This window comes from Grampus griseus, assembly GCF_964374135.1.
Source record: "Grampus griseus genome assembly, chromosome: 10".
In the NCBI taxonomy this organism is placed as follows: domain Eukaryota; kingdom Metazoa; phylum Chordata; class Mammalia; order Artiodactyla; family Delphinidae; genus Grampus; species Grampus griseus.
Window position 1 is genome coordinate 47747845 of NC_139004.1, and position 14371 is coordinate 47762215.

At 34.5% G+C, this 14371-nt stretch overlaps 1 protein-coding gene across 7 annotated transcripts in view; it reads right to left on the reverse strand.

Annotated features, from left to right (window-relative positions):
* The window catches only part of SLC4A7 (solute carrier family 4 member 7), a 124019-nt gene that overhangs the window by 44069 nt on the left and 65579 nt on the right, over positions 1 to 14371 (reverse strand). For 4 of the 7 annotated variants that reach the window (XM_082664853.1, XM_082664851.1, XM_082664854.1 and 1 more), the window contains exons 4-9: positions 13704 to 13842; positions 12996 to 13156; positions 10528 to 10716; positions 7699 to 8067; positions 2678 to 2793; positions 646 to 803 (exon numbers count right to left, since the gene is read on the reverse strand). In XM_082664853.1, coding sequence (XP_082520979.1) covers positions 646 to 803; positions 2678 to 2793; positions 7699 to 8067; positions 10528 to 10716; positions 12996 to 13156; positions 13704 to 13842 — 1132 coding nt within the window. The remainder of the gene's footprint in view (positions 1 to 645; positions 804 to 2677; positions 2794 to 7698; positions 8068 to 10527; positions 10717 to 12995; positions 13157 to 13703; positions 13843 to 14371) is intronic. The other 3 variants (XM_082664856.1, XM_082664855.1, XM_082664857.1) reach the window with 1 other exon arrangement.

Consider the following 14371-nt stretch of genomic DNA (forward strand, 5'->3'; position numbering starts at 1 on the left):
CCCCATTTTAATTTTTACTTATAATGTATACTGAACAGAAGATTTGATCAGGTCAGAACAAAGCATTTTGCCTAATTCAGAGGCATTATTACATTTAATCAACCCTGTGAGGTACTGCTACCTTCATTTTACAAATAAAGCTTAGAGAACTGAAGTCTGGCTTGACCGTCCCACAAAAAGTGGCAGAGCAAGGATTCAGTTCCATTCTCTCTGACTTCAGTGCCTGCACAGAACATACTATGTCTAAAATGATGAACTGTTTTTTAAACCAAGGCTCCCAAGATACCGCACTTCTTGTAAAAATATAAATCCAATGTATTTTTTTTAATTTATAATTTGAGCTTTTAAATTTATCAATTTTTTAAACAGATCTTTATTGGAGCATAATTGCTTCACAATACCGTATTAGTTTCTGTTGCACAACAAAGCGAATCAGCCACATGCATACACATGTCCCCATATCCCCTCCCTCTTGAGCCTCCCTCCCATCCTTCCTATCCCACCCTTCTATGTCATCCCAAAGCACCGAGCCGATCTCCCTGTGCTTGCTATGCTGCATAAAGCAACATGTTCCTTCAGTGAATAAAATTTTTTAGATTTTGGACATTCTGGGAGAATGTAAATTGGAATTAACCCTCTCTTTACCTTGTAGGAACAGGGACCTCGGTCAGCCCTGAGAGAAGAACTGCAGGAGCCAGTCTCACAAACGCAATTATAGGTCTTTCCAAAAAATCCACCTCTCCCACCAGAACATTGGATGCCTCAGCTCCTGAAGGAATTTTTCTCATGAAATTCATATCAACCTAGTGACAAATAAATAATAATTAAAAATAAAGTGTGCATGGTATTAATAAGACCAGAGGGAAATAGGAAAGAAAAGATGCTTTTAAGACTACTATTTGCTAATCAAAACTGGTGATCTAAAGGATGTAAAAATGCCAAAATTCTCACAAATACAAAAGACAAATACAAAAAAAGCAAGCAAAACACATCTACCAAACAATACTCCCAACTGTTTTACTGTCATAGTCTTTACTACTTCAGAGATCTAAATTACCAAACATACAAACTAGAGAAAATTTTCAATGAATATAGCAGTATTCATTAAAAACTATTAAAGACAAAAATATAGTTCACAAGCTAACAGTGGTCCATGAAATTATACACAGTGCTAAAAATATTCATTTAATTATTATCTATTGTTTAATCTTAGAAATCAATTAGTTCCTTTATATTTTATATATTTTTATAAGTCCTTTTTATTTTAAAGAACTCTGGGCATCCCCCAGTATTCTCATTAAGTGGGAAAAGTTATGTTTATTTAAAACTAAAATAGCCATAATTGGTATACATATATGGTAGTGCTATATAATCAAATTCAGTTGTCTGTGTATAATTACAAAGAAAAGGTTACGAGCATAATATCAAAGTATGGCAACTTCTTCGTTTATACGCAGTTTCACACAAGGCACTAAACAACCACTTACAGGGCTATCTATTAAAATAAAACCAGCACTTACAGCGGGCCTCTTGAGTCCCACACCCAGTGTGCCACAACTACAGTGCCAGGAGGCAGACTCCTGCCCAACAGGAGATAAGGAGGTGTACACAAGGACAGACCAAGTAAAAAAAGGAAAACTGTGACAGAGGAACAAAAGTAAATGGCATCTGCCATGTCTAGAGGAGATCTATAACTTAAACTATAGTAATTTATTCGTTGCAATTTAGTTACTGAACACTTTACACTCATCTGAAATAACTGGTGCACCAGTAAAAATATGATCGACTTAGAACAGTACAATGTCCCATAAGCAAGGCTTTTTTTTGGCAAAGCTTTTTATAATTTTAGAGCATAAAGCTCAGCAAAGCTATACCGCAAATCATCATTTAAATGCCTTTTCTGCAAAATGTGATTTATAGAATTTGCATCATAAGATAAAGGCTTAAAAAATGAATCTTAAAAGTCTGACATCGTATCCTATAGTAAATACCAATAAAAAAATTTACAATGGCCACAGGGGATCAATTATTCAGGGGCAGTACTCACAAAGTATGCTTTAAATTCAATTGTAATTTGAACTTGTAGTTTTTTGTCCTGTTCTTTTGAAATAAGTTCTTTCTATATTTCATTTAAATACTCGTCTACCACAATTCAAAATCATAGATGAGATAGGTGAATTGTTTTTAAATCCATGCCTTTACCTTTACCTACCCATGGGGAAGCACCAATGTTTCCCAGTGACATTCCAGAAAGTACTGACACCATAAGACAATAATTCTGGGATCACATTACAGCCGAGAAAAAGCTGAATCATTACTGCTATAACATCATTACCAGAATTAATCTTTCTAGTAGCTCCAGAACAAACGACTGTAATTCAAAAGGTACTGAAGTTTCATGATATCTATGGGTAGGTATAGATGAAAATACCATATTATTCATATATTCTTTTTTCAGAATTTCTAACACTAGTAAGATATAATGTTATTCAAGTGCTATGAGACTGTTACCTTTCTCACAATTTCTGATCATAAATTAACATATCATAAGCATCACATGCAGGTTTATAGGCACCAGTTATTAAAAAATTATTATAATCAATGTTAAGAAAGCCACATTGCTACAATTTTCTCAGTAAAAATGACTATGAAAATGTATAGTTAGTAACAGAATTACCTTGCTGAAGTCAACAGTACTATTTTCTCTGCTTCCTCCACTTCCATTACCTTTAATTTCTCCACTTTTACTATTGTCCAAGTTTCCAGGTGCAGACTGTGGAGAGGCCAAAATACCTGTATTTAAGAACAAACAAATTCCAAACTAGTAAGGAGAAAATTCACTTTGTAACCTGAATCTGCTCATATCCTGAAAGTGATGGTTTATTAAAAGCAAATGTGCTAGGTTAAAAAAAAAAAAAAAGGTGCCAAGTGTTAGTACCATACCAGCAAGAGTAGATTAACATTTTAAGCAATAATGAAGCTATATATTTTAACATTTTAAATAATATAATTGGCATTTACAAAAATGGTGGCCTTTTGAAAAAAGAGAAAAAGTGAGTAGAAGGTAGAAGACCTGGGTCTGATCACCACTAGAAATACTTAGGGCATCCATTTTCAAGGTATCCAATAGACATGTGAACTCCACATCATTAAGTTAGCTTAATGATGTCTAGCACACTTACATCAATAACAATATAAAATTTCTGATAAAACCTAAATGTAACTCAGAAAATGTTAAGAGCTACGTCAACTAAACGTACACGAATTTTGCCATAATCATCCCTAATCTTAACAGTTTCCTCAAGAATTTTCATTCTCTTGTGTGAAATTTATGTGCTGCCTACTGTCATTATTCCTAAGAAATATGTTAAAACATAATAGTAATGTTTTTACTATTTTAGATACACGTTCTATTAAATTAGCTTATTTGTATTACAAATGATAGATATATGTTCATGCATTATGTATACTCATTTCAAGTAACACTCAGCAACTATTCACACAATAACATAAAAACACCCAGTAGAATATGATCAATCATTACCACTACGAATTTTGCATAAAGTTCAAATCTCAAAAATGTTTAAGTACTTAACACAGATTTCTACCATTAAATGTATCCAATTTTTTTAAAACACCCAAGACTTTTTAGTTCAAGAATACAGATTTAATATTACCCAAAACACTGAGTATCACAGGAGAAGATGCACTAGACAATTACAACAGTCTTTACTTTTAGTTTTAACTCTGCCACTCAAGACAATCTAGTGACCCACAGAAGTTCAATTAAATTGTTTGTAGTTAGATCCTATAAACTTTAAAGTTAATATTCGTAATTGAGTTCCAAAATTTTAAGCATATCAGATATATTCAATGCCTCTAAGGGAGTTTTCATTTTTACAGAATACAACATACACTAGTAACTTTAAGTCATTTGAGTTTACTGCTTAAACTTAGTGAAAGAAGACCTTTGTAATACCCACTTCTATGTTAAATATCTACGCTAGGATGTCACTCTGACCCAAAAATCTCAGTGTAAAAAGTATGCGCAATCCCCTTAGCTATGTGCTCATTCCCTAGAAGTATTAAACAATTCTGAAATAAAAACTATTTCCTAAAACTTAACTAATTTATCACCATTTTAGCCTCTTCTTTGAACTTTGTCCCTACACTTCCATTATAGAGTCCATTCCTTTATTAAAATACATGCCCAAGTGGAAAAAAAAAGTGAACCAGTATTTTTCAGTGGTTTCCACCAACTCCCACACAAGAAAATGAAGAGTATCATTAAGGCCCTGGCAGCAACTGCAATGACCATCAACACACACACACTGCTAACTACTAAATGCATCCAACCTGCAAACGTGTAACCAAAAAAAAACATAGGCACAGCTTCCCAGAACAGTCCCAGGCACCAGATTTTGGGGAGAAGAGTGGAATGGGGAGAAGGCACTGGGGGAAAACAAGGATACAGTAGAATGGGAAGAAGAAATAATATACAACTCAATACTGACAAAGCCAGAAGAGATGACGTGAAGTCATGGGCTCACCTGGTCATCTTGAACCTGTTAAAGTCAGCATGCCAGGCACACCTTAGAGATCCCACCATCGCCTTCTCCATGCAATCCTTCCTACTCTCAGCTAAGTTAAAGCTATTTCCTCAAAAGGTTAAGGAAGTATCCCTGCTCCTACAGTAAATTCCTACAGCTCAGAATTAAATGAGTAAATTCCCCAAAATTAAAACTATCATTAGCACAAATAACTCAGAAGGACTTTACTTGCTTTGAGCAAAAGAAAAAACAAATATGAGTATGTATACAATCAGTACTGGGATTTAAAAATCATACCCTGGTAAATCTATTATTGTGCCTTACATTCTTTTCCTTAAAATAGCAAAGCTACCTAGAGAAACAGAAATCAAAGATATCAGTTTTCTGTCATTAAAAGTTTGAAAGTAGAAGTATTTGGAGCAGTGGTTCTCATCTGGGGAAGATTCTGCCCCCCAGAGACATCTGGCAACGTCTAGAGACATCTTTGGTTGTCACCACTAGGGAGTGTACTGGCGGCTAGTGAGTGGAGGCCAAGGGTGCTGCTCAACATCCGACAACGCACAAGACATCCCCCACCACAAAGAAGTGTCCACCCCAAAAGGTCAATAGTGCCGAAGGTGAGAAACACTGAGTCAGAAGACAGTTACAAACACTAAAAGTGAGTTACGTCTTTTACATAATTATTCTCCAAACAATACCTACTGGGAAACACCACTTTCTTTTTTTCTTTTTACTACAGATATTCACAAATCATGACCCCGTGCCACAAAAATCTATGACATTAGTCTCTCAAAAATGATGCCAAGGCCACCTTCTTCATCAGACTTCAGGAAAACTTATAGAGTTTCCAGCTGCTCTAAGCAGCAAAGGTAACTAAGGCAAGGAATAATATAGAGTTGCCCCTATTATTGTAATTACATTCCTCCTATAAATGTCTTCTTAAACAGTAATTATGAGCTCTCCCTTTTCCTTAGAAATTCCCTCTTTTCCCTACGTTCTAATTTCTTTTCTTCAGAAAGGCTAATAAATCTCATGGCATACTTAATGGCAGAGGGGGAAATAATTTAATCATGTCCCTCAATTTTCAGTTAATTGCTCTTTTTATCCTCTTAACAACATGACCTAATAAGCCATTGTGAACCTGTACATCCCTTCCTTCCCATATAAAATTTATAGTCCCTTATCACTGATAACATTGAAACTGGTAAAACAAGAACTGTCCAGTATTACTGACAGATATAGGTAAAAACAAATGCAAGGGGAAGTAACTTTGAAGTCATTTTTGTTCAAGAAAAGTAGTAAACCTTGCTAGTCCTTTTTAATTAAAATAAGAATGTTTGTTATTTCTGAGTAATTATTTCTAGATTTTTTTCTTTTGTTTAGTTACCTTATTATATAATACTCTATCTTTTCCACAGAGTATTAAAATTTACAATTAAATTCTATACTATAGATTTTGTTGTATGTGGATCTGGGTTCAAGTCCTTGCTCTTGTCATTTACGGTATAACCTTAACATCTCTAAGTCTTAATTTTCTTCATTTTACAAACAGCGATAACATGAACTCATCAAATTGTTAGACAAATTAGAAATATGATATTTGAAAAGTACACATCACTGTGTGTGACAACCTATGAAACAATGGTTACTATAAGTACTATCATAATTAATGTTACAATGATTTAACCACAAAACTTCTATTTTTTAACTTCTAAAAGTATCATCTTTTTTTTGGCAACTACAATGAGCTTTGATTAAATGTATTTAGTATGTCTGGATACAGCCAATAAAGAGAAGGAGAGGCTGGTTGGTCATATACTGGTAGGAACACAGGATGTTTAGTCAGAGGACATGGGCTGTCACTTACTAGATATATGATCCAGGGGAATTTATTTAACTTAGCTGAGCTGAGCCTGAGTTTCTGAAAATAGGTATATCCACCCAACTTACACAAAATTTTATACACATCAAACAGGCTACTAACTATAAGCTACTATTGAAGCGTTACATATTATTCAGTGTTATGCAGAAATGTGATAATAATTATGTGATTAAAACCACTATAGTTAGTGTTCATATGTCACGTTGATGCTTAGCTGTCAGTAAAACATAGTCACTAAAGAATACTTTTTTAGGGCTTCCCTGGTGGCGCAGTGGTTGAGAGTCCGCCTGCAGATGCAGGGGACATGGGTTCGTGCCCCGGTCTGGGAAGATCCCACATGCCGCAGAGCGGCTGGGCCTGTGAGCCATGGCCGCTGAGCCTGCATGTCCCGAGCCTGTGCAGCGGGAGAGGCCACAACAGTGAGAGGCCTGCGTACCGCAAAATAAAAAAAAAAAAAGAATACTTCTTTATATGAATTGGGTAGAAAGATAAATATGTATAAATATACATATAATTAATATATAAGAGGAAAAGCCAAAATTATAATAATATATAATAACCCTTAAGTGAGTTACAAACCTTTTATGCACTAAGAAATAATTTTTCTAATTCACATAGAAATATATCCTAGCCACAACTATTGGAACTCTAGTCCTGAAAATTTCAAGGTGAATTAGGATTAAAAATAGATATGGCATTAAATAAAGGACAAGTAAAGTCTATGCCAAATTATAAAACTAGTCTTGAAATAATGATGATCCCAGGAGACAAAATGAGAAAAAGAACATTCAATTCTATTTTTTGTTAGGAAGGTTAAAACATACTGCATTCCTTGAACAAAAGCACCAAATAGTAGATAAAAGGCATATCACCTCATTTTACTTTATGTAAAACATGTGTTCATTCACCTTATGGAATGAAATGCACAAGAAGAGCCACCATTTTTTTAATCATGGCAAATTAAAAGATTACTTGTAAAAATGTCTACATTTTTTGAACCATTCAAATGCACTGACCTGTAAAATCTCAGTGAAAATTTTTGAAAAAAAAATTAAATTATGTGTAGTCTTATTTGGAGTCTTTTTAAAATTTTAAATAATTCTATCCTTCTCTGTAATATACTATAAAGAAAAAAACATGCAGAAGTCAAAATAAATTATAAGCATTATCTATGTATGCTGCTAAAGCTATGTGCTTGAAAGGCATTCCAAGTGCAAGTGATCTAGAGGCAGAAAGCACCACACATGGAGGACTTTGAATAGTTGCCTGAAGTTATGTCAACATTTTCCTCATTCTTCTGCTCCTGGCCTCGCAGTGCTTCTAAGTCTTCCTCAGGCGGATGAATTACTACTGTGGGAATATCGTCACTGGCAGGTGAAACCAGTAGCTCTGGGGCCTGAAGCTGCCTCTGCTGGGAACTTCTGGAGTTCAGGCGACTGAGCCTAGGGCTGGAAGGAGGACTGTTCTGAGGGGTAGGTACTGGGGTTGTACACTTCGAGCCTGCAGGGGTTCCAGCTCTCGAAGAAGGAAGAAGATGACTGAGAAGAAGAGATAAAGGTGATTCTCCTCTCAATGAAAGGTTTGAGGCAGACAGACCTGTTCGCAAAGAGTGGCGGGAGGCTGAAAGGCCTTCCCCTGAGATAAAACAAATAAATGAAAAGTGATGAAGTTCACTGCAGAAGACAAATGAGACACAAAATATCAATTTACACCATAAACTGCAAGGTTTAAAAAAGATCCAAAATTTCAAATTCATGCTATCAGGGTTAGTATAACAATCAGATTTTTAAATATTAGAAAATCACTGAAAAATGCCTTAAACTGTAATTAGTTCTCTGAAGGTGTATCCAAAAATCAAAACAAAAAATAAAAAACAATGCTAATGATAGATGGTCGGGGACGATATTCTGTTAGTAATGAGAATATCCAATAGTGTGGCTTTAAAATTAAAGAATAATATCAATGGAAAGCTACTGCTTAAAAAAATGATAAATAGCAAATCAGAGTACAACACAAAAATAATCTAAGAAATAAAACCCAAAACAAAACTTAACAGCACTGATATTTAGTGCATTTTATCTACATTGCACCGAACCACTACATATTCTCTCATAAGAAAAGTCCACATTAATGGTATCTAATAATTCTTAACTTAAAGGTGATATCAATAACATTAAGCCAATAGGGCATCACCTACTGATAGCACTCTCAAGTAAAATTTAAAAACATAAGACATGTTATAGGAATTTTTTTTTCAAAAGAGAAACGTCAATTTTAAAAGATACATATTCTTGAGCTCATTATCTGATATTAATAAATGCCCTAAAATATGCTTACATTTCTAAGGCAGCAGATAAATTAAAACAAATATAGACAATCTCTAACTTAACTAGCTAAGAATAAAGTATTTCTTACCAACAAGAGTGATGAGGAAGTTAAGTCTACAGTATTTCAAAACGTCAGGTATAGTTATACTTCAAAAACTTGTTTATTCTAATTAAGTGTGGCTTAATGGAATAACATTGTTTTTTCAGGAAAAGCATGAGAAATATAACAACCCCACATGATCTAAGTAATCAAAGCTACATGCTCAAGAGATCCCAGAAATATTAAAAATATGAACTTTTAATCCATAAACCACCACTATTTAGTTAAAAAATAAGCTACATGCAGAAAAAATTGTTAAATTACAACTATAACAAAATAATGAAATGCCCATGCTAAAATGGCATCTAAAAGAAAATAGGCGTTGTCTTATGATTAAAAGGAATCAACTGACAATTGGAGAATAATCAGGAACCACTGCATATGGGGAAGAAAGATTTAATATGGTCTCTCTAGGCAAACAAATTCACTTCACTGAAGTAGAGCATATGCAATACATGGAAAGGTGAAAAAAAGACATGACATAGATGGCTTGCTTTCATATTGAACTTAGGTCCATAAGAGATTTCTTTCATTCTTAAGGTTCCTTGAATATAGAAAGGCACAATTTTAAATAGATTAAAGAGTTTTATTGGTCAAACGCTCAGAAGAAAATGGACTTAATTATCTTACACTGAGCTGCAAACGATGACTAAGTACTGTCAACTTTAAACATGTTATATCCTACCACCTGTGACTGTGTGCTTGTAGAACAGTTAAAAGCCATACTCTTTTCAGAGACAGAAAAGATGAGCAGAAGGATTTGTGGCCCATCCTCCACTCCTCTTCACTGTAATTCTCACAAGCCTTGGGTAATGGTAGCAACTAGAGGCAGCAGTGACCCTCAAAACCAGCTCCAATTCTTTGCAACTGGATTTTTCCAGTCACTGTCATCAGAGCATCTTTGAGACCCAAAATAGAACCCCAGTGATAGCATGCCAGCCTTAAGACAGTGACAGAGGTAAATGGCTACAAAAACACATTCTCCCCATGTCCCACATAACCCATGCTAGACTGTGAATGAGAGGGGAGAGCAGCAGTGTGTGGGTCTGTGCCATTCTCAATGGCTTGAAAAAATCAACTGCATCATCCCTAGCATAAAACAGGAACAAGCACAAAAACCTTTCACCAATTATGTAAATAAAAAGCAGTGAAATCAGCAGACCAACCCCAAAATACTTGCTTATGCCTAGCAAGTAAAGTATACTCAGGAGAAAAAAAAAAAATCTCCAGGAAAAATCTAATATTAAAGGCCCAAACACAAGACTTAAAATTTTCAAAAGATTAAATTTATAGATAATAATTTATGGCTCTTTTATCAAATATACAAGAATTCTTCAGCAGAAACTAAAAAGCAAGAAGGAGAGTAATTCAGGGTTACGTATAGTGTAGTGTTTAAATATTACCAATACTTATCCCATTTTAACAGAGTAAACGCTTAATTTTTTCATCTAAGTAATTTCTACAGATAATTCTGTCACGCTGTAAAGACATTTTAGAAATGAAATCTTTAAATGCACAAATTATTATTTTAAAGAGAATTAAAAAGATAAAGGCCTATGTAATTATCTAGAAAAAATATGTTTCTTTTCCTGAATGCTAATTGTAACACACTGGAATGCCATTAGTGTAGACGTGTTAGCAAAAAAGGAATGCCACAACTTATCTCACCATTCCTTTCAAGCAAGTGAGGGTCAGAATGTTTCTTGCCTATATCTGCAAAAGATCGAACAAGGGGAATCCGGCTGGTGAACCTTTTCTCATTCTGATGATGGTGCCTCTTCAGAAGGGCTTCTCTGACATTCTCTCTTATGGACTCGTCCAACTGGCCAGAGGCGATCATGTTGTCCAATACCATATCTAGGCAAAGAAAAAATACATAGATAACAATCATTTTTATTAAATAAACTAATACTTGGATGACTATAACACAGAATAAATCTTAAGTGAAATCTTACCAGAAAAATAAGACTCTTAAATAGCTCTAGAAAGTATCATTCTCTTCTAATATCGAATAATGGATGCATAAAGATAAATATGAACATTATCCAACAAAAATGAACATATTAATAGAGACCCTTATTTTAATAAATACTAGTATTTATTGAAAAGCTACTGTTATTCACCAATAGCCTTCCTATATAGTTGAAGGTGCTTTACTGATGATACAATAAATTCTATTAAAATGGATATTCAAATATTGGCTTCCTAAGAAGTGAAGGTATTTTCTTGCTTCACCTCATACTTTTCCCCAAAACTGTAGATGAGTATCTGTACTCATTCATTCAATCATTAACTATTTACTGAGTACCTATTACGTGTTGGGAATATAGCAATTAACTAAGCAGATCAAGTTTCTGCTCTCACTCATCCACAGGTAGAAAAACCAGTGAGTAACTGAATAGATAAAATATGAAGTAATAAGTTTTAGAAAGATGACTATATCAGGCTGTGAGGGAGGTGTGGGAAATGGGGAGATTGATGGCAATGACATTTTATACATTACTGCGGTGCCTGGACTATTTTTTTTTTTTTTTTTTGCAGTACGTGGGCCTCTCACTGCCGTGGCCTCCCCCGTTGCGGAGCACAGGCTCCGGACGCAGAGGCTCAGCAGCCATGGCTCACGGGCCCAGCCGCTCCGCGGCACGAGGGATCCTCCTGGACGGGGGCACGAACCCGTGTCCCCTGCATCGGCAGGCGGACTCCCAACCACTGCGCCACCAGGGAAGTCCTGGACTATTTTTAATTTATAAAGGACATATAAATATTTTTTAAAAGTGGCAGTAACTTGATATAAAACAGTCAGGCTTTCAAATCTATGATAAGGTTCCTCTGAGAGAAAATTAGATCAACCTAGCAGGTAAACTCTTAACAGCAACACCATGACTACAGGCTACCATACAAATGAACACTGGATTATACATTTACTAAAATATTATATTGTATTACGTGATCATTAAAAGCCAAAGTAAGACATATTGAATATGTCTGAATTCAATATTCCTAATCCTACTCAGTTTTTCAGTCATTTATATAGAACAAGAAAGGACTTCCATAACTTAAAGATTTGCAGCACAAGGTCAAATCTATCAACCTGGTAATATCAACATACTGGTATTTCTAGCCTGAGAAATTCTAATAAATTTACGGTCCTCTTGAAGATCAAATACAATAGTTTTTTGTTTTTATATTGGACAATCTATAATGGTAGTCACACTATCAAATTTATTACTATTGAACTTGATATTGGTTTTGAGCAACTTCAGTTAATGACCAAATAGCTTTATCACAGCTATCTTTTCCTTCTTTCTACCTCCACAGTATCCTTCAATTTTCTCTCCTTTGTTTCCATTGCTACTACCTACCAGACATCAGATCGTCATCACTTCTTGCTTAGACATTCCAAGAGAATAAATGACCTCCTTGCTTCTAATCTCTTCTTATCCAAAGCCACCCTACCTCTTCTTGCCAGAATGATATCCCTGACACACATCGAGATCATACTATTCTCCAACTTAAAAATCACTGAGAGCCAAAATGCCTACCAAATAAAATCCAATTTCTTAACCCAGTAATTCAAGGCTAGTCACAATCCACCTCTAATTTATTTTTCTAACATATCTCAAGAAATCTGTATACTCACAGATAATTGACTTTTCTGAGATTCATAGCTGTCTATACTTTCTAGACTTTTCTTCCTTCTCTTCCTCCTCCTTAGAATACTTTCTTTTCTCTTGCACCACCCTGCTCCCTATCGCCATGTGTTCAAATTCTATGGATAAGTTGAATAGTTAATGTACTCTCTGTATCTTCCCCAGATACCTTGGTCCAAAAAACAAAGAAACAAAAAGCTCCTTCCTCTGCATTTCCAGAGAACAGACTCCATATCTTGCTTATGGCACTAGTCACTTTCTTCTTGATAACTGTAGTTACATCTCTCTAATTTAATCTTTTAGACTCCAAACTTATCAAAGACAAAAAGGGTTATTTATATGTCTACTCCTCATACTGCCCTGCACAGAATGGAAGCTCAACATGTAACTGTCAAATCAATGGTCTAAAATTCCACTTTATTTTCCTTATTTAAGTATCTCTAACTTCAATACAAATTAACTATAAAGAAGTCACTTTGCTATCACCTGCTATTTCATCAAGAGTGCCTGCTCTCATATCCAGCATGACTGTTCCATTTAGGATGCAACTTCTCAGTTCAAAAAGACTGTGCAAAGAGAGGGTCGCCACGTAAGGCTTACTCCACCGGTCACCACCGTCTTCAACATCCTCTTCAAATTTCAGCCATCTGAAATGTATAATGTATAACAATATTTTACAAATAATGATTCCATTTGTTTATTTTAATATGATAAACATAAGCTTTTTCTTTTAAACAGAAACAAAGATCACCACCACCAAAACAAAATTTCGCTACAAACACATTTTTACAAATTAGGCTAATGGTCTATAATGTCGATAGGCGCAAGTTACCTTTGTAGTTCCTCTTTCTATTCTAGCTATCACTGTAGTAAGTTTACAGAAACAAACTCTGGAATTTCAGTTTCAGCTTCCAATCTTATTTTAAACTTTAAATATGCAAGACATTGATTTTTCAAACTTGTTTCCTCTAATTAAAGACATTAAAATCTACAGTAACATATTTCCTTTTCTTATATTATAGTATTAAGAATTATTTAAGGAAACAAATTTTGAGAATAAAGATAAAATTTCCAAACAGAAGGAAATTCTCTACTCATTGTTTTAAAGTACTGGATGTCTCAATTTCAATCTTACATTCTCATTACAAAAAGAAACCAAGTAAAGGCAGTTAAAAACTGAGAGAGTATCATCACCTGGCAGTTTCTTTCCATTCATACTCTTCTCCATCTCTGTAGCACAGCTCATCCATTTCCGTGAAGAGATCATGGGGAATGTGTTCTTCATCATCATCTTCGGTACCCAGAATGAACTGGACTCTCTGGGATGGTGTGTCTTGACAAAATCAGAATTTAAAAATATACACTCAAAATTTTCCTCAATTAATACAAAGGTAAATTCAAAATTTTGAAAATGAAATGCTTTTCTTATAAATATATTCCATCAGAACAAATTTCTTTTCATTATTATTAAAATACTATAATTCTGGAAGGAAACAAGGACCAACAATCTAGAACAAAAGAATTTCACAGAAAGATCACCTCCACAGATTAAAAAGAAAAATTATATGTTAAAGTCACATTAATCTTTAACAAACCAATGTAAATCAAACAAATAACAGTAAGCAACATCCAAAACCAAGAAAACACTATGCATGAGACAGGACCTTTTCCTCACCAAAAATAGATGGAAATGTTAGATAATATAGAACATTTCAAATATTTAATTAATATGTAGTTAAGTTCAAGAGTAAAAAAAAGAAATCCCCAAGTTCAAAAAACAGGATGAGAAAATTCAAAACTAACTTTTCCTACTATCATGGAGAAGCAAAAGTCTGTCAGCTGAGGTTAGGGAGGTAGACAGG